The sequence below is a fragment of the Blennius ocellaris genome, assembly GCF_963422515.1.
Source record: "Blennius ocellaris genome assembly, chromosome: 1".
In the NCBI taxonomy this organism is placed as follows: domain Eukaryota; kingdom Metazoa; phylum Chordata; class Actinopteri; order Blenniiformes; family Blenniidae; genus Blennius; species Blennius ocellaris.
The window spans coordinates 12,186,083-12,208,036 of record NC_137650.1 but is presented as its reverse complement, the minus strand read 5'-3'; the positions used below and the strand labels follow the sequence as shown (position 1 = coordinate 12,208,036).

The following is a 21,954-nucleotide window of genomic DNA, read 5'->3' as shown; positions in this document are numbered from 1 at the left end:
GAGTCATTAAGTCATTATTTAATCGTTTTTAAAACAAAGATCATTCTTACAAACCTTACAACTCACTCTAAGCTGTCTAGTGGGAAACTTGTGTCTGAAATATCAAGATTTTCATATAGCAAGAGACCATAAAGGTTATGATAATGATAGTTATTTTCATAAAAATCCTTCAAAGAATGACTCCATGAATCACTAGAAGGAGCACGTCCATGTCTACAATAGTTTGAGAATTAATGATCAAGAAAATGGAAACAAAGTAGCATGAAAGCTTTTTCAGAAAAAACTAAACAAAATTTAAAAAAACAACCATATAGCCACTCCACTAGAGCAGTGTTTTTCAACCTTTTTTGAGCCAAGGCACACTTTTTTCTTTGGAAAAATCTCGAGGCACACCACCAACCGGAAATGTTAAAATTTTAAACTCTGTATCCTATATTAACAATATAAAGTCATTCTCATCAATGTTTTATCAACAGGAATCAAATAAATACAGAAAAAAGTATTTCCAAATTTCTTTTTTTAATTTTTACTCAGTGTGAAACCTGGACCTAAGTCTCGGACAGGCATTGGTGGGTTGTTTATATTACGAGTTGTAGTTAATTATTTCGTCTAGTTTGGTTTGGTTTGTTGAATGTTGATTATGTCAAAATAAAAGCCTCTGGTGGTCAGCTGGCAGAATAGAATTTTGACTCAGAGCAATTCCTCTGCAGCGCTCGCCACAGTATTTATACACGATTGCTCTGCACATTGCTCTCACAGTTGACAGCGGCTGTGAGAGTACATTTTTTTTTTGAAAAAATTTGAAATTGGATAATTTCCCACGGCACACCTGACTATATCTCGCAGAACACCAGTGTGCCGCGGCACAGTGGTTGAAAAACACTGCACTAGAGCAATGCACAATCACAACATCATGCACTCAGCAATGGCTGATGTTAACAGTGCTGGTCACTCTCAGGCCAATGTGATATCATTGACCCAGAGCATACTCCAGTAGCTCATCCCAGCAACCACCTTGCAAGACATCCATTCAATGTGCAAACATTTGTAAGTGTTCCCTTTTTTTGTTGTTGTTGACTCGTCTAAATTAAATTCCTTTGTTTAGTAAAAATAACTTCAATCCACTATTGGCAAAGTTAATAATTAATATAAACAAAACAAATCACTGCCGCTCTGACCTCGCCTGCAGTGAGACCGAGATAATCTTTCGGGAGGGAATGTTTATCTTGGGACCCGAAGTCACATTTTTTTCATGAAGTAATAAAATGACAACAAAGGAGACATGTGACCACCTGGTTGACGGCGGGTTTTCCATCAGCATGCTCTGTGCTGGTAAAAACCCTGAGCAAGAACGTGATTGTGATCAGGTTGTAATCAGGAGTGATACAATTTATTGCACGTCGTGCACATGAAACAGACAGGGATTCTGTTCCCTTCAAAAGAAATGATATAAATGTGGACTGGCCGCTTCTATCGGACTCCCTGTTGTCCATCAATAAAGAGATCAACTTTATCTGAAGATTGTGAAGGTCACCCTCGCTGTCAGCACACTTTGGCTATCACTCTACCTGCACGTGAACCTGAACGGCACCATAATAGTGTGAGCTCAGCTAAACAGCAGATAAGCAGGGTGACGACAGATGAACCACAAAACTCGGACTAAAGAAGGCAACGAAGTATTTCCTAGTAGGAGAGATGAGTGCTTCCACAGCTGCAATGTATTATTGAGTAGGCAGGATAAGGATATGTGGAGACTTTTCATCTCAAATGGCACATCTGGAGGGAGACTGAATGAATGAAAGTCCTAAACTGTTGTCTTCCTCCTCAATCTACATCTCAAATTGCTGCATGTGATGCATTCAAAACAATTTTTTATAAAAATCCAAATCCTGGATATCCAAAATGTGGTAACCTCTGTAAAGTCGCCTTTGCTGTGATGAAAGACAAACTGCATCAAAGTGTGGAATGGCAGGCAGAGAACATGGCTGATAATCGTACATACCGAAGTCCCCGCGGCTGGATATCCAACGCTCCAGACGAAGTGGAGGAGCTGGAATGAAACCTCAGCCGATGTGAAACGCTGCATCTGTGACAGAGAGTGGATGTGGGAGGTGCGGAGAGCTACGACAGGTTTTCCTGGGGAGTGCGAGGGAGGGACCTACTCCCTCGCACTCCCCCGAAATCCCTAAATTGGTGGGCAGGGGGATTGAAAGAATGCGGCTGTAACAACAAGAGAGTAAACTCCTTGTGTTGGAGCTGAAAGAGCTGCGATCCTCGGAGGTACACGCTGTTCTGACAAATTCTAACGGGCGTTTCCCACGATGCCTTCTGACCACAGCTGCGGTAAGTCGGCTTACCTGCTGACACGCGCACAAAGATGAAGAAAGTGACACCACGGGGATTTGTATATATTTATTTACTTTGGGGGAGGAATGTCTTTGACACAGAGACACATCATCTTCCTAGAAAGATGTTCATGATAAAAGACTTTGAACATTTTGGACCAAACACAGACGAGAACACAGTAAAACACTTCATACAAAAACTGAAAAGACCCACAAAAAGAAGGTTAAAGTAACTGTGGTCTGTTGCACTCTCACACAGATGTTGGCGAGATCCTATCGCAGCACATTAAAAACTTGGCTTGGAACGAAACAGCGTTTACGTTTTACGCTGAGCACAGCCCGCGCCCGGCAGAACAAAAACGGTATTCACAAAGCACAAGGAGCTCGAAATATATTACAGAGAGGGAAAAATAAATTGCGAGGAAAGCCCAGCCAGTGCTTGAGTAATTAGAGCTGAAAACAGAAGCCGGAGAATCATATTTCAGAGAGTTGAATGGAGTCCAGAAAGTCTCTCCAGGCTGTAAGGGAACGCTTTTCAAACCTTGATCAGAACGATTGCTGATGAATGTCAAGACTTGGAAAGTCTGTAACGAGGCGGAGATCACAGGGGTTCGACGAGAGACATAAACAAATGAAAGAATAGCTGAAAATAGATATTACTCTTGATGCTTTAGAAAATCTAATTGTACATCATTGTGCAAATCCTTTGAGTGGAATAATCATGTAACATGTATACAGCAGAAGAGGTGTAATCCACAGCTCACCTCCCACAGATCAGGAGGAAGTGGAGCGTGAGCTGCCGTGGCCCCGTCGTACATTGAACTTCAAGGAAACAGCAGTGTTTTCAGCCGTCAGCCACAGAGCCGGGTGGAGGGCGACTGCTTCAGTAGTGCACCGGACCCGCAGAGGAATGTGGCTCAGAACGGGGAGAGGTTCGGCACTTTGATATTGATGTCTCCGATGTTGATGTTGCGGGGAATCTCGGGCAGGTTCATGTTCTTCACGGCGGAGACGGCGCGAGCGGGCGCCGCCGACAGACCGCCCTGCCCAAAGGAAACAAGGCGGGTGAGAAACTTTAAAGATCCTCAGAGGAATCTTCATGTCTGCCGATGGGTAAAAACCTCCTGAAGTGCTTCTAATGCCGAGTTCATAACTTTGCTGCCAAGCATTTTCTCAAGATGTTTCATCACAGCCGTAGTAAAACTGTAAATAGTTACTTTATCTCAAGAGGCCTCAAAATACATCAGTCTGTGACGTCTTCTATGTTATAATAATCAAACAACTGAGGTTAAGAAACATTTTGGCTTTGAACTACATCATAATCTGGCTTCATTTTATCCAGAACGTGAATATTAAGTAACAATAAAAAAAAAAACATTTTGTACATTCAGGACACAGAGCTGCAGTTTTAGTATTTAGCCACATGGAGGCAGTGTGGTCATCTCGGTCCAGACTTTCATCCAGTGAAGAAGATGCACTTCTTGGCAAACAAGTAACCAATAAAACTAAAATAAAGTCAACTTTCAACGGAAAGTCCTTACAACTTTTCGTATATATATATATATATATATATTGCAAGCATTTATTTTTTTTTGGGGGGGGTGCATTTATTAAAAGTTTGTCACGTAATTTTAATACAGAATCGCAAGTATGAACTTTAGAAATAAGAAGAATTTTGAGGGAAAAAAATCAATCAAATGTATTCCTTATATAAATAAAAATGTACTTTCATGTGAAGCTTTTTGCTCAGCAAAAATATAATTTCTTTCCATCAATATAAAAACATTTGTTTTGCAACTTTGTTTCAGTTGTTTGAGAAAAATGTGTCAAAAAAAAAAAAGTTTGATATTCCTAATCTGTGGACAGATAATTTGCAATCTTTTGTTTGTTGACACTGTGTACCTTAAAGCCAAAAGTGTCAATTGTATTTTGCTAAAGACTCAATGAACTGAATCGACCTCAATGAACCATGCATCATTAAATTACAGCACAAGTACTTGTATGTGTTTATATATTTATTTTATATAGATTAAGAGGGATTTATGTACTTGTGTACTAGTTGCATCCTTGTACATGTTTGTAGTATGTATAAACCAAAGTTATTTGTGTATTTTACATATATGGAGTTCAGAACAGAAATGTTTAGCATAATCCTAACAAGTATTTTACTCTTGTGTACTTTATCAATTTTTTAATTTATTTTCGTAATTGCAGTGATTTCTTTAAATGACCTTGTTGCTGAAATGTGATTTACAAATGGAGTTGCATTTTTACTTGTACATCAATGCAAAATTATACATATATGGAATATATTTCCTTGCTAAACTATTTTGTTGCACAATATTAAAATCGTATTAATACGCCTCGAGAGAGGAGCGCGTCGCGTGACGCGTTATGCTTCGGAAACATTTTCCTGAACGCCCGGTAAAAGTCACACATTAGATTTGGTGGGCGCAGACGTGCAGCGGCGGTGCTCTCGTATGCGGACGGAACGGGGGGTCTGACCTCGGACTTTTCCATGCGGTTCTGCAGCTCCACTTGAGCCACGATCTCGTTCATGTTGGTCTCCAGCACCATGCCCCCCATCACCACCTCCTGCAGGATGTAGTGGACCTGCGGAGACGAGACGACACTCAGCACTCAGCACTCAGCACGCTCTGAGCAGCAGCTCCCGGATCAGTTTTACCCTGGCGTCTACGTTTGTCAATTCCTGGTGGGCTGGAGATAATTGGCGCAGACATGAAACCAGAACCGACACAAATCCGTCTCTCTCTCTCTCTGTTACAAACTCCTGTACGAGCTGAAAGGGGAACTTTTACAACACAGGTGGGTGTTTGTCTCTGCAGCAAAGCTCCCCGAGAGTTTTCTCGGTAGCAGAGATATTTCCAAGTTTCATCTCGGGAACATTCCTCAGGCCAAACCCCGTCGCACCACATGACATCAATTTCCTGCTGGGAAAATTCAATCAAGATGGCTGTGGATGTGTCTGATTAGTTTCCAGAAAACACTCGGAGCTCAACTCGGCGGGGACAAAAGCAGGTATGTCAAACGGAGCAATGCACTCTGGAAGACGCGGGTTAAATACTATTTGAACTGATAAATAACCTTTACAAGACTCCCATTGTAGAAAAACTATTTTTACACTGATGGCTCCCTCATTTCTCATCAAGAGATCCACGATCGACTTGATGAGAGAATTATGAGTTTGAAATACTGTCGTGATCAAATACCAGCGGAGGGCCACACAATGCAGCTGTTCCTGAAAAGCAGCTGGCTGCACAGTCCGCACACAACCACTTCTTTTGTGAAACAATTACAGGAGCTGTTGAAACTGTAATTCCAGAAATGTCAACAAAACAAATGTGAGTCCATCTAACAAATATATGTGTTTTATCAAACATATTATTATAAAACTTAGCAAGCACGCTTCTACAGATTCAAAGTATTTCTCTGATGTTTTTCCCACTAATGTTCACTGCTGCATCACGAATCTCTCAGCTGCTCAGTTCTGGGATTCAGGTTCATCTGTGGCGATGCTTCTGATGACGTTGAACTCATTTCTCTCAAGTAAGTAGTCCCCATCGCCTCAGAGCTGCAGACGTGGCCATGAAACTGTCCTGGCAGTAACTTTCACTACACTGATCATTTTCCGTAACTCCCTGGTTCAAGAATGTTCTCAGAGAAACATCTTCACATCAAACCTCCTCAAAAAAGACCTGATGGCAGCTTTTTCAATCTCTGTACTCTTTACCCTGTAGTACAGGTCCTGCTGCAAATACATCTTAAACTGGATCTTGAGTTCTGTTAAGTTTGTATCTTTCTTTTTTTTTTAACTCAAACTCTTCTAACAGCTACACCTAATGAAACAGTGTGACCCCTAGTGGACGAATCAGGAAACATCATTTGCAATAACATTACATGTTTCTCACATGACACAGTCAGCAGGCGTGGTGGCTGGGACGGTATCTGGAAAGTTTACAGAAAAGAAACGAGACCTTTTCGCTTCTCTACAACCAAAAAAAAAACCCTTTATCTGGAGCAGGAAAATATATGAAACCTATCAAATAAAGTTAACAGCTGATAAACATTCACATACAGCATTGATATACGCTGAAGAATTAAAGATATTATCAATGCCCCCTTGGGAATGTCCTGCTGGCCATCTGCTTCATAGTTAGTCCTAACTCCATATACTGGGAAGCAGTGGGCTGCCACAGTGCAGTGTACTGGTGCTCGCCATTAAAGCCAAAGTCAGAAAACTCCCATGGAGAATCTTGTTTTTTAACCAATTCAACCGAGGGCTGGTGGAAGTGGCTCAATGCAGCGAGAAGTCACACATTTGTCACCTTGAACTATGAAATAAATAGTAAATAATGCATTGCATATATATAAATGCACATAATTGCTTTAACCGTTTCAATTTGATTTATACGCACAGTAACATTCACCCATTCATGGACACATTCAAACACCATACAAGGTGCTTGCATACTACTTCAAGCACTATCAGGGTCCGTGTCTTGCCCAAGGACTCGTGGACAGAGTGAGCTCGGACGTCCAACCTTGAGAGTGCAATTTGACCTGCTCCACCAGCCGAGCAGACTCTCCTTTGGAGACGTCTGCGGCAACAAAATTAAACATAAAACAATAAAAATTTTGAGTTTTATGACTTCATAAAAGCTACAAAGAGCTGTAAAAGTGTCAAACTCATTCTAATCCCGGGGCAAGATTCAGCTGTGTTCAAACTCAAAACTACCACCCTCCAACATAAACTCCAAATGTTTGAATTTTTGTTTCAGAGCAGACACCCGAGGACGTTATGAAAAGGGTTATATTTTATTTTTATAAAACTTGAACAAGCTGAAATGGACCAATTTTTACGATGCCTGCTAACTAAATTCTCCATTTGGTTTATTATGCAGCCTTCATGCATGTTTTTCCTTCTTCACCTCCTGAGATGTGTTATTGGCTCTTCTTAGAGGTACGGCATGACCTTTTTGTGGCTTCTGAATACACATAGCAGTCAATCACTGAAAGCTAGTTAGTAAATCATGAGACAAAATAAAAGCTTCTCTTCAAAGGAAACTGTTACTTAACAGACAGAACCAAATGAAAACATGTATTACGCAACAGATATGGCTCTATATGAGACTCTTTATACACCCAGCGAGTGAGTTGTTTCAGAATAAAAAGCGCCTAGAAGCGTAAACATTCAATATTTTCAGATGTGATATTGTAAAAAGCAGTAGTTTGGTCCTCCATCTCGTATACTTTGATAATGCGACATTACATACAAATGTTGCGCGCAAATTGTCAGAAGAACCCGGCAGTGAAAGTTATCTTCACGTCGTAGATTGTTTGCTGTAGCATGCTTGTTGATAGGGACAGGTTTAGTGTTAGCGTCAAATCTCTACAACATAAATCCATTTACATGTCTGGGTTACATTACGGCTCTCCATAATTGCTTTTAGATTTAGAATCCAAAATAGGATCCAGATCGCTCCTAAAATGTATTCTCATCTGCTTAGGCATATTAAAAAAATATATATTTATAATTTCCTTATTATATTAAAATGTGAAGTTTTCTTCCCAGAATTTGAACACTTGCCAAAAAGGAAACTTCTCTTTCTGCAAGTTATGCAATGAAAATCATTTATTTGGATGAATACGTCACATGCAGCTTTGCAAAGCAGTTTGTTGACTTTAGGATTTTGTCCCCCGTTTTGTGCACTTCTCACTCCTGCCCTGAGGACACCAGGTATGAAATAATGACGTTTGTTATTCATTTGAAATTATTCAGGCGTGCAGTTTTTGGGAATGAATTGGGCTTTTTTTTTCTCTGTCATTTTGAATACTCACAGGATGAATACGCAGAAACAATTTCAAAGTCAGATTCCTTTAACATTTCTATTTCTGTGTGAAACATTCAGATTTATTGACTGTATTGTGAAGGTAATAAGATGAATTAAAGCTGCAGTATTCTTTTCAGAACTACAGTAGATTGTTCCCATCATGCATCTTGTTCATTCATTCGTTAAATAAACATTGGTGTTTCATATTAGACGTCACTGTCAGGTCATCACTTTTCCATTCTGCTTGTTGTTGCTCTCGAACAAATGCAGAAACGAAAGAGTCTCTTGACGCCATCTTAAGGTATAAAGTGGTTTTATGGGGCAAGACAGGCCAGGTTGAGTCTGTCAGCTTGCTTACTTCCATATTTATACTCACTCTGATGGTTGTTTCTACACAACCTATAGCTCATTTTGCATTAGTTTGATCCTTATCATAGAAGCAAAACACATAACAAGGACCCTATGCAGCGTACCTGAAGGCCTCCTGATAAGCTCACAGATGAAGGACTCAGTGCTGCTGCTGCAGAGATGGTCAGGACTCCTTCTTTAAACTGATTCAATTCTTAGGCAAAAAAAACCCCAAAACTAAACAATTTCATCACGGTAGCAGGAGACGAACATGCGGGCGAACTGTGAAATGTTGGAATGGAAAAGCTCCCGGCGGCTCTCTCACCTTGTCCATGTGGAAAATGAGGTCGAGCTCGCAGACGTTCTCAAAGCATTTATCCAGCGTTTCCACGAACACCTGCAACAGAGGGAGGAGCGTTTCAATAATAAATACGGGGTTTCTACAAGGGAGCTGCGATGTTGTCTTTGACCTCTTATCTTTCAAGCGCGCTGAAAACCAAAGCACAATAAAGATGAACAAGCTTCCAACAATTAGAACATTTCTGCACAGAGACAACAAAGACAGGCAGCTATTTTTCTACCTTGGAAAAAAAAAAAAAGAAGAGAGAATCAATCGGGAGTTCACACAGTGTCTGTGATAACAGTGTCGCTCCCTTCTGCCCACAGATTTTCAGTTTTACTTCCCAGATAATCGAAATTCAGAGCGACCAGCAGGAAGGTAAAAGGTCAGAAAGTATTCAGCAGCTCGTGTAATAGTGGAAGCAGTGGAGTGAAGAGGGGAGGTGTGAACCCCCCCCCCCCCCCACATTGATTATTCTTACAGAGCACTTCAACCAAGCAGAGAGCCACAGACCTGGATCAGGTCGAGGATGCCGAGCTCGCTCTCCGACGAGTCCACGCAGAAGACAAAGTAGAGCGTGGCGTAGTGGCGGTAGATCAGCTTGTAGTCGGAGCCGCCGATGAGGCTGTGAGGGGAAGTTTAAACACAGAAAATATAGCTGATTTAAATGTAAATCAAGCTAGGACATGACTATTAAAAAAGAAAAATGCCTTCAGAATAAAGATCTATTTGATCGAGATGATGAGACTTGTGTGAGTGTGTCTCCATCTGCTGGTTGAACAGCGCCACTGCGTCTCCTCCAGGTAACACCTTGGTTGATGACCATCAGCTCAGAAATCCCCTCACAGGTGGCCCAGAGTTTACGACACATCACAGCTCAAACCATCAGCCTGCCGCTCACGCCCTCATGCCTCAAACATAGCAGTGTCTCTATCAGCAGTAAGAGGCTTTTACAAATAAACAAACACTTGCTTTTTCTTCAACACAAAAAAAAATTAAGAAAAAAATGGAGCTGACCTTCCACCCTCGAGGAAGTTGCAGACGTTATCGTCTCTCTTGGACACGAGATGGAAAGTTTCCCGTATTATCTGCTGCTGCATGTCCTCCGCCTACAAAGGGAACATGGGAGAGACTTTATTTTATGCGAAAATGACCCAACACATGATTCAAATAAAGGGGCGGTCAAGCACCACAGTACGAGCCTGAATCTAAGCTCCAGTAAAAACTACGGTACATAAAACAGACATTTTCCTTCAAGTGTCTAAACAAAAACAGAAAGTCAGATTATTTCTGAATAACATCCAAATGACACTGTGATCCATCCTCTTTACTGCTTCATCCAATTGACCATGGGGCTGGAGTTAATCCCAGTAGGGTGACGGTAGGATATACACTGGACAGCTCTCCAGTACATTGCACGACAAACGCACATATATTCACACTTGTGGATGATTTGGAGTCACCAATTGATCGTAAATGCATGTTTGCACTGTGCGAGGAAACCAGAGAAAACCCATGCGTGCTGGATTTTTATGGTGCCTCCAAGGACAGTCTCACAATGTCTGGCATCTATTATCATTATTTACGGCTGTGCAAAGCATGTGATGTTAATCCAATAACCTCAATTTATGATATAGATCAGTTTTTTCTAAGGAGACCTTTGCTCCTTCAGTCAAGCAGTTGTGTCTTTCCTTTTAAAGTCGTATTTAATATTTCTTATTAGTAACTAGCTTACTGAACACTTGTCCAACGAATGTCATGTTTTTATACTATCTGACAGTCCTATCAGACATTTTATGCATGTATTTTTTTGTGTTTTGTTTGATGGTCTTATATCCAAAAAGTCCTCATTTTAAAAAAAAAAAAAAAAAATGAAAGAAGCTGCTCTGCCTCAGAATTGCTGCTGGTAGAAACCGTAGACTCAGATTTGATCTGGGAACAAAAACAAGGCCTATTGGCATCAGACATCCAGAAATAGAACTGGCCTGTTCACAAAGACAAAAAATGAGTTTGTATTTATCCCAAATCATACTGTTTTTCAACTAAGTTATGGCATATTTCATGTTGTCTCGCCACACAACAATAATGTCTGGGTTCAAACACCAGTCAGGCCTGGAGTTTGCATGTTCTCTCCATGGTTTCCTACCGGTACTGCGTTTTCCTCCCACCGTCCAAAAACATGCATGTGAGGTTAATTAGTGACGCTTTTTTTTTTTGGCTCCAAGATGTGAATGTGAGTGTTTGTGGTTGTTCTTTTCTATTTGTTTGTACTGCGATGGAATGGCGATCTGTCCAGGGTGTACCCTGCCCTACCCCAGTCGACTGGGATCGGCTCCAGCATCCCGCAACCTTGAACTGGATTAGCGGGATGGAGGGATGGATGGATGGATAGATAGATGTTCATCTGATACGGTGCAGCCTTAATAACAAGTACAACCCGTTTATAAAGCCTCCATACCTCAGAAAGAACAACCCATTCTAAAAATTTAGAAAATTAGTGATTAGATGAAATACATAATTTACATATAATGAAGAACACTGGTCGAAAAAGACCAGTTGATGAACACCATTTACATTTTATATTCCTTGACCTTTACGAGCTGTGCATCTGACCTTAGTAGCATTTATACTAAGCGCAAACAGTTTTATGCATTAGTTTATGTGCAATAAAATAGTCTGTCATTTCAGCTCAGGGCTACAATGACACAGTGATTGTTTAATGTATGAGCCTGAAATATTTCAGGAGACAAGTGAAGCCAGAAAGTGGCTAAACTCAGACTTTGTCCTTAATTATCACTGAAAACCTGCATCAGCTGACATTTTTTAACTCTTCCGTAACTTTTTAAAACGGAGAAAAGCATGAATATACATCAATTAGTTGATGTAGTTTTAAAACAACTTGTGTTTATGAAACAGCTGATCCAAACAGTGAGTTATACAACATCAAAACACAAATACTCACAAAATACTGATAGAATCTGATCAGCCGCGGCTTCCCGTGATTGTTAAAAATCAATATTGCTTTGATCATGTCTGTTCCGTGCCGTTATTCAGCCCCGGTGTGAAATAGATCAAATATATTTATGATGTCTTTATTCCCGTTAGCCTCGTTAGCTACACTGCTATGTTGCTTGCGCCAGCAGGATGCGTTCCAGCAAACGTCCTCGACCTGAAACTAACGCTCCAAAACATTGGTTCCGGGTCTCGGGTTTTTAAAAGTAGGGCACCGTTCAGACGCAAGAGAATTTGCATTGTAGTAGAAAGCGAATAAGAACGGCTTTAAAATGACAATAAAGTAAAAGCTTCATTAGGATTAAAGTAATAAAATGAGTATAATCTATTGTTTAATCCAAACCTGAGCACATAATAGTGTTTTAAAACCGCGTTTAAAAGAAGTGGGTCCGTCAGCAGGAAGTTTGTTCCAGAGTCTGCCGTCAAGTGAGCCCGCACTCAATTTTAACTGCGCTTTTATTAGTGCCTTTACGATAAAACACAAGACAGCGTCAGGCCGCAATGCTGGAAAGAAATCCTTCAAAATTAAAGCCCTGAAAGCAACGACAGACAGACAGTCTGTTTTCAAAATGCAATACATATAGTCTGAGATTAGGGAAAACAAACGTTATATAGGTATATTTTCAAACAACACATCAAAATATCTTTCAAAGCATTTTAGAATGAGCCCTGTACGCTTGACGAGAATGTCCCAATCAGAAACACCAGCTCACTTTATCAAACACAAAATGTACCTTTCAAACCACATTTCCACTGATCAAGAGAAGAAACCATGAATTTTTAAGAGTTCAGAACTTTATTTCAGGCAACAGTTTTAAAATGCTCTGTAAAAGCCTCTGAATCGCAGGTCTCTCTCTTCTATTGCTTGCCTGTCCTTCAGCTCTCTCTCCCTGCTGCCTCTCACTACTCTCTCTATTAGAGCTCTTGTTCGAACTGCCTTCTGTCTTTCTACTCTGATAACTTCTGATCTTGCTCTGGTCGCTCGGTCGAGAGCTGCTTTCTCTCTGTTCTCTCTCTCTCTCTCCGCTCTCTCTCCGCTCTCTCTCTCTCCACTCTCTCTCTCTCCGCTCTCTCTCTCTCCGCTCTCTCTCTCTCTCTCTGCTCTCTCTCCACTCTCTCTCTCCACTCTCTCTCTCTCCGCTCTCTCTCTCTCTCCGCTCTCTCTCTCTCCACTCTCTCACTCTCCACTCTCTCTCTCTCCGCTCTCTTTCCTCTCTCTCCCTCTCCTCTCTCACCCTCTGCTCCCTCTCTCTCTCCTCTCTCTCTCTCTTCCTCTCCACTCTCTCCCTCTCCTCTCTCTCCCTCTGCTCTCTCTCTCTCTCCCTCTCCTCTCTCTCCCTCTGCTCTCTCTCCCGCTCCTCTCTCTCCCTCTCCTCTCTCTCCCACTCCTCTCTCTCCCTCTGCTCTCTCTCTCTCTCCCGCTCCTCTTTCTCCCTCTGCTCTCTCTCTCTCTCCCACTCCTCTCTCTCCCTCTCCTCTCTCTCCCTCTCCTCTCTCTCCCACTCCTCTCTCTCTCTCTCCCTCTCATCTCTCTCCCTCTGCTCTCTCTCTCTCTCCCGCTCCTCTCTCTCCCTCTCCTCTCTCTCCCTCTCCTCTCTCTCTCTCTCCCTCTCCTCTCTCTCCCGCTCCCTCTCCTCTCTCTCTCTGTCCCTCTCCTCTCTCTCCCTCTCCCTCTCCTCTCTCTCCCTCTGCTCTCTCTCCCGCTCCTCTCTCTCCCTCTCCTCTCTCTCCCGCTCCTCTCTCTCCCGCTCCTCTCTCTCCCGCTCCTCTCTCTCCCTCTCCTCTCTCTCCCGCTCCTCTCTCTCCCGCGCCTCTCGCTCCCGCTCTTCTCTCTCCCTCTGCTCTCTCTCTCTCTCCCGCTCCTCTCTCTCCCGCTCCTCTCTCTCCCTCTGCTCTCTCTCTCTCTCCCTCTCCTCTCTCTCCCGCTCCTCTCTCTCCCTCTCCTCTCTCTCCCGCTCCTCTCTCTCCCTCTGCTCTCGCTGCCTGCCTCGAGTAGAGGAAAGCTGCAGTGTTTTTCTGCTGCTCTCCTCCTCTTCAATGTGAGCATTTTTCCGGACCTCCATGATTTTTTGGGGGCCCGGAGCGGTTCTGCTGGACACCCAGTTGTTCTGGAAAAAAAACAACAAATGTTTTTGATGCGTGTGAATCAACGAGCTGTGTCCTATTCTGCAGTTTCAATTCAGATACCAAAGCACATTCAGTTCATGTTGGTCAGACTTAAGGGGGCTTTCAGGTATTGGACAGGTGTCTCTATTGAAATCATTCATTTGTATTCTAAAGACTGAAAGTTTTCCCAGCCTTTCAATATTTGTCAATATTTCTAACTGTAATGTCACAAAAACACTGTTTGGGTTTGTTTTTCTTTTACATTGCATTGACTCCAATACCATTTTGTTTCATAATGAGTTAAACATGACATAGACTTCAAGTAGATGGGCAATCAAAATGTGAGCAGTACACAAATATTGTTTTACAGGAAGTTCAAGAAATCAAGAAAATTAATCAATGTAGGGTAAAGCATGAGCTTTTGCAGGATTTCTGATAGTAAACATGTAAACCAAACACTCACATTTCTGAGGTCGACAACATCCTGGAGCAGGAACCTGATTCTTGCCGGCATCTTTTTGTCGGCAATGATCTTGTTTATCTGATCGAATGCCTTGTCCAGTTGAGACTGAGGGAAAAAACACAGAGTAGGTGAGACGTAGTTTTATTTTTGTTTCTCTGTTTCATAACAACAAACATGGCTCAATTCCCGACAGAAACCCTCATTAATGTCTCTGCAAACTGCTAAATCCACAAATCAACTTTTTCAGCCTCACCTTGGCATTGTCAGAGATGTGCTGACCAGCAGTTGTGACCAGCCTGCACAGACCTTCCAGACCGTGGTGGTTTTCAGGAGCTGGTCTATGCAGCCGATCACAACTGCCTCGCCCAGGAAGTGAACCTTGAAAAGTTCACCAATGAACACAAGGTTCCCCAGTGCATGTGTCCTGGCCCTGGCCTGTGCCAGCTCAGGCTCAGTTGACTGAAGAAAACAAGACGAAGAAAAATTTATATTAATTAAATATTAATATTAGCCTTGGGAACTTATTCATACACATCTTTGCAAGAGTTGTACTAAAAATCTGTAGTTTAATCGATGCATACCGATGCAGCAGGGTCCCGGTATCTCGCCTGAAACAGCTCCCTGCAGCGTCTCAGGACCAGTGTCCGGAACCGTACCACACTGCTGCCGTCGTTGGTTTGGACGGTAATCTGTGAACCAGAGACAGAGGTTGAGGTTAGGAGAAGAAGCGGACCGCTAATAGCATTTAATATAGGAGACCCCACCACACTGGTGTTTAGAGTGCTGCTCTCTGCAGGCTGGCACAAAGCATTTCAACATTTATAGAACTGTTTCAGTCGCCCATCTTCTCTTTTGTTTAAAATTACTCTTAAGACAAAAGTTTGTCTGAGAGGATTATTCACATTGGTTGGTCTAAAACATCACATTCACACAATCAGGGCTTTCATTATGGATTAATTCGCTTCATCCTCGCAGTTTCTTAAAGCACTAATTTTCCCAGGTTGCCCAAGGTAGTGATTCCAGACAGCTGGTCTAAAACTGTATTTTTTTCTTTCATACAGGACAAAGAAAGTCAGCAGACCAACTGGACATGTACAATTCATCTGAGTCAAAAATGAATAAATCATACTTACAGCAGCAAGGCTGGCGCACATCTGGGCATAGGTGGTGGCGAAGCTGGGCTCGGCGATGGCCTTGTCATGCACCAGCTTCGCCACTCCGTCCAGCCTCTCAAAGTTGGTGATGGGGAGAGCCGTCACCTGCGCTAGGAGCGAATCGTATTTTTCAGGAGTTAGCTTGTTCAGCAGGCTTCTGAATTTACGCAGAAGCTCCTGGGGGGAAATCAATGAAAAGAAATGTTCATCAATCAATTTGCTTGCTTACATGCACATCCAGTCATTATGGGAGATCTGCAGGTATCAGATTATGAACTCATCATGTAAACATAATGCAATGTGTTCTATCAGATATGATGGCTGCATAATAAGGAGTTACATGTTTTGGGCTTGTGTGGATGAAGCTCTTTCACAAACACATTGTATTCAGGAATATTAGTGTGTTTCTCTTGTGAACTTATGTCAATACCTCGGTGGCCTGAGCTCCTGGGTCCAGCGCAGGGACCGGCCTTCTAACCCCGGGCTTCCAGGCGTTGGTTGCCTGTTGAAGCCGAATGTCCCTACCGGACATGTCAAGCTCAATCCTCCTGAGCGGACGAGCGACAGTGCTCACCTCCTGTGGAGGCAACAGGAAGGCAGAATACACACTCAATGTATGCACAAAGAAAAAAGGAAACGAAAACAAAATGGAAGTAAATGCTTGGTTTGTTCTTCAAGTCATAATATAATGAACTTTTCTCTACAAAAGTGTACAGAAGAGTATTAGGACCTCTCATGAGGAGGGGAAATATAGGAGGTAGATGTTTTTTTTGTGTGCTGACAGAAAAAAATTCAAAATACAATCAAATCAAATCAAATCAAACTGTATTTATAGAATTTCTAACATATTTTCCAGGCTATCCAAGATAGTCAAATCCAAGACCAAGAATAGACATTTAATCTGGAAAGGCAAGTTCTTCAGTCTTTTGGCATGGTTTTCCATCTGTCACAAGTTTGATCATCTCCACAACACAGCAGCACCACTGTGAAGTGTGATTATATATATATATACATATATACACACATACATATATATATATATATATATATATATATATATATATATATATATATATATATATATATATATATATATATAGCCGATCACGCAAGCGTTACATTTAAACATCAATTAAGGTCTACCTGTCCCATCAGGCGCCAACGGCTTCCGGCTGGCCTATTTTAAATATTCATGTAAAAATTTATTTTTATTACAATTGTATTAATTCATGATTATATTATATTAATTAATTAAAAAAACAGAAAATTTAAAATTATTAGGTCATATTTGTTGGACCCACTGTTACGTTGAGGGACGCAGCGGACGGGTGTTTCGGATCAACTGGTTTCCATGTTAACTGGTGACTGACACCAGATATAACAAACCCGACAGAAATTCGTAGCACTTCCAGCCGCTTTTTTTTTTTTTACCGCTTTTTACCGCTTTTCCAATAAAGTTTTGAAGTGAGTCTTATTTTATCTGCAGTGACAAATAGCAACAACTAAAAGAAGTCGGTCACTTGTTAACAGGGACGCCAGTTCATCCGAAACACTGCAGTAACGCCATCCTTTAAACTCGAATGCCTGTTTACGTTGCGTATTACAGTGAAGCAGCCAGAAGCCGAAGGGAGCTTCATGATGCGTTAATTGAAACCTCAGTTACAAGCATGAATCACAACAACAATACTGTACAGGCGTATTGTAACGAACATTCATAGAAAATCAAATTGTTTTCAGCAAACTCCACAATATTCTTATTCTACAGGCTCCCAGGTACCTCAGTGCCAGACAGATGAGATTGCTGTCTTATTCTTTCCTTTTATTGTTTTGGGGTGGACTTATTAAAAGTCTGCCAATATTTTAATGAATATGCAATTACTTACAACATGTACTTGTGGTTTTATCTTATCTCACACTACTATAATAAAGCAACCAGTGGATCCACATGCTGCACAAGGTGCCTTTATTTTACACTGACCACCTGTCGCACAAAATTTCTGTACACTCAACTGAATTGGATCGATGATGATGGTGATGATGAAGTGAGGAAGCACAAGCGAGAAAGGGAGAATAATAAAAAAAAATAAAAATAAAAAAAAACAGGCAATCTGAGAAGAAGGCAGTGTTTGTTTGGGACTGCGGTCTCTCATGTGGGGAATAAAGACCAATTTCATGTTGATTTATGTCTCGCTCTACCAACCGCTCGTTTTCTCTGGTTTCACAGTGGAATTGGATCATTGTGACCCATATCAAACTTCAAATCGTTGTTGATATGGGTCATGCTCTGCACAGAATTAAAAATAAATAAATAGATAGATACATAAATAAATAAATAACACAACAAACAAGCATGGATCATTTCTCCTCAGCAAAGCACTCATCAAATGTATCAGATATACATCTCATATCCACAGCTTTGAAGAATGTGGAGTATTTAATTTCACAGATAAAGACAGAGCAACAAAGACAAATTTAAATTGTTTTATTCATTCATTAGTGATTGAGAGATGGAAAAATGTCTATATTCTATTTAGGAAAATGTGAGCTTCACACTGGGAAAGTTGTGTATTTGGAGTACTACCAGACACAGGTCTGAGATCAGTTAATATTGCTTTGGTTTTGGTGAAAGTTAAAAAATGTACTTTGCCTCCAAATAGAAAATTTTCATCACGTGGATCATTCTTATTTTCATAAATCAGACTTGTTTCTCATTGTTTCTTGGAAACCTCACACTTTCCAAGTGGGAAATTTCCCAGTTTGACAACTTCTGCAGGTGTATTTTCCAAAGTGGGAACTGGGAGTTTCCCCAACGAGGTGATGAACAGTCATGGCGCCTTTCCAAATCGTCTGAGCGCCTTATAAGAAATAAAATAGAAAAAATACTACGATGCAAATAAAAAGGCCACAGTATATCTTGATGCCACGCTGTCTTCATTGCCTTTGTGGGACGAGCATCAGTCATGTGACCTTATAGTCTAATTCCATTGGTTGAATTTATTTTCAGTTTAAAACTTGCCATAGAATTATATACAACTTACTTAATCAAGCGGGGAGGCGCTTTAGATGATCCATTGATGAAATACATATATAACAATAAATAATATGATTGTCGGGCTGATGTAAAAAAAAAAAAATATGGATAATATCTAATCATAAAATATGTTTTCATTGACATAAATGCGCAATTTAGTTGGACCGTCCAAAGACTTGAAGCTAAGAAGACTGAAGGTGGAGTAGTATCATTAATCCAACAGACCCGCTATGAATTTGGGGTCCGTGTTGAGAGATGATCTGCATATAAAAAGGCTTTTATAAAAGTCAAGTCACAGTTGCAGGAGTCTTGCGGGCTCCTTCGCTGACTTTACAATCTGTACAGCTGCTGCTAATAATAATGCACAGGAGATGTGTGCTGGCACTCCAGTGCATGCTTTCACTCTGCAAATATAACTTTATAACATTTCTGCACTGCCGGTGATGCACTCTCTCTCCACGCAGGACACTTTATGGAAGTAATCACAACTTTATTTCACTGGAAAACATTGTGTTGCTGCTTCCCTTTACCTTTGCTGCTACTTAATGTGAATTGACTGAATTAAGTTCACGCCATAATAAAGAGTCCAGCCAGGAATTTGGAGTAAAGTACTCTTAAACTTACTTGAATCTGTTAGTTGAAAATAATAGTCTCGTCTTTGTTAATTTGCTCCAAGTTTAAGAGTAGTTTTCTCCCAATTCCTACAGTAATATTCTTTGATATTGCGTGCAGTAGTAAATGAGTATGTGTAGTATTGCCCTGAAGTGGAATCAGACATAAACCTATGAAGGATTCCTGTTTATTGCATTTTGAAAACAGGCGAGAGACCATTATTTTCAATCAACAGATTCAAGTTTAACAGTACTTTCCTTGTAATTTCTACAGTAATTTTCTTTGATATTGCTTGTAGTAGTAAAGAAGTATGTCTAGTATTGCACTGAAGTGAAATTAGGCATAAACCTATGAAGTATTCCTTTTTATTGCAATTTGAAAACAGGCGAGTGATCATTATTTTCAACCAACAGATTCAAGTTTAAGAGTACTTTTCTCCAAATTCCTACAGTAATATGCTTTGATATTACTTGTAGTAATAAAGGAGTATGTCTAGTATTGCACTGAAGTGAAATTAGATGTAAACCTATGAAAGATTCTGCTTTATTGCAATGTGAAAACAGGCGAGAGACCATCATTTTCGATCAACAGATCCAAGTTTAACAGTACTTTACTCCAAATTTCTACAGTAATATTCTTTCATATTTCTTGTAGTAACAAAGGAGTATGCCTAGTATTTCACTGAAGTGAAATTGGGTGGAAACCTAGAAATACTTGTGTTCAGGCCTGCCCCTTCCTACGCGCTGTGCGTAGGGCCCCGTGATCCATGGGGGGCCCCTTTTTGCGCAAGTGAATTGAATTTCCCTCGGGATCAATAAAGTATCATAATTCTCTGCAAATGTGCAACAGATGCGTGTGCATTTGTAGAGCACCGCCACCAAGTCAGCCCGAGGCAGAAGAGAGAGGAAAAAAAAGAGACGCAATGATTGACAGCGCAAAGCATCACCATCTGACCAATCAGCGGTCAGACGGGCCGGCAGGCCGTTGTTTCCAGGTAGAGAGTAGAGAGAGAGAGAGAGAGAGAGAGAGATGGCTTCCATACGTCAATACGATTCGGGAGCTCGCAAAAGAAAGAAAAAGTCCAAACAAGAAGAGGCTCGTGCTTCACTTGAAGGTGGGTATGTTGTTGAAATAAAAATGAAAAAATGTTGTGGCATAAACTGTTTATGCCACAATGTTTTTTTCAGACGTGTGCATCTGTAAAGTTATTGTTCCACTGTTGATAGAGGCTGTTCATTTGATTAATTGGTAATTGTAATTTATTATTATTATTATTATTATCATTATTATTATCATTATTATTATTATTATTATTATTATTATTATTATTATTATTATTATTATTATTATTATTATTATTATTATTATTATTATTATTATTATTATTATTATGTTATTGGAAGGGGGGGGGCCCAAAATAAAATCCTGCTTAGGGCCCCCACTTGGCCAGGGGCGACCCTGCTTGTGTTTCATAACAAATTGGAAACAGACTGTCTGTCTGTGGTTGCTTTCAGGACTTTAATTTTGAAGGATTTCCTTCCAGCGTTGCGGCCTTACGCTGTCTTGTGTTGTACCGTAAAGGCGCTGTTAAACTTGAGTGCGGGCTCACTTGACGGCAGTTTCCAGAGGTGAAGAGCATAGGGAATAAAAGCTGCTTCACCTTGTTTCTTCTGACTCTGGGAACACTTTAGAAAAAACACTTGAGCACTTGTTTAATATGAAATGTGGCCTCATGGTTTGTCTTATCATCAAACGCTTGCAATGTTATAACCAGCTGCTTATACATGATAGCTCAGCCCTCAACAAGCTTTCATTTCAAATCAATTTTGAACCCGTAAATTGAGTTGTTGGCCATTGATCCCAATCCTCTTGTCATTACAAGTTGTGGTCTATGTTGTCTTTTTCTGTTCCTGTGTGTCATCAAGTTGAGAATTCCCTTCTGCCACGTTATATAATTTTTTCAGTCTTTGTGACTAATGCACCATCAACAGAGGCACCACATAATTACTGGACGTTTTGTACCTTTGTCAGCTGTTTCCCTTTGAAAACTTTGCACTGATGTCACGAGGGCTGCACCTTTGTTTGTTGTGATCTACCGTTAACTATTTCCCAAATTGGAGGATGTGATCAAAAGCCAAATTGTGCAGTAATGTAACAAAGTGATGTCCATGTGACCAACACAGCAACCGTTATTAGAGAAATAGTAGTAGCCCTAATTCTATTAAATATGGATTGTATATAGAGCTGCTACCAAGAATGGCATTTCCACTCTTCCTCATCCTCACAGCTGTGAATCCAGACCAGGCCCAGTCTGTGTAATCCAAACCAGGGCACTCATGTGTGTATAGCAATCATACAGTTTTTACCGAGATTAATCACATATGGTTTCTGAGGTCATGGAACAGATTGCAGACTCAAACTTTCATAAACACACACACAAGCTCTATTTTCTCCATCATGTTATGCACTCTTTACATGAGTTGCACTGGCTTTAATGTTCCAACTGTTATTATGTCTATACATTCCATCCATACTTTTTTTTTTACATTGTTTATCAAACTCAGAGTTTTGTGAAGCCAGACCAAATACTGTCTGACTCTGGTCACCACAGAACTAAACCAGATAGAAAGCGAACTACACATTTGAGCAATTTAGAGTGAGATTAAATTCATCTAATCTGACAGGCAATAA

General features: G+C 40.8%; 1 protein-coding gene across 1 annotated transcript; it reads right to left on the bottom strand.

The window, feature by feature from the left end:
• Nucleotides 1-2,409: 2,409 nt before the first annotated feature.
• On the bottom strand, nt 2,410-12,010 carry ap3s2 (adaptor related protein complex 3 subunit sigma 2). The gene is made up of 6 exons (XM_080499857.1): nt 11,848-12,010; nt 9,903-9,994; nt 9,399-9,510; nt 8,871-8,942; nt 4,851-4,958; nt 2,410-3,388 (listed from the first exon to the last, which is right to left on the bottom strand). The coding sequence occupies exons 1-6, from the start codon at nt 11,914-11,916 to the stop codon at nt 3,263-3,265; spliced, it is 579 nt and encodes a 192-aa protein (XP_080355983.1). The 5' UTR covers nt 11,917-12,010; the 3' UTR covers nt 2,410-3,262.
• Between the last annotated feature and the right edge of the window lie 9,944 nt (nt 12,011-21,954).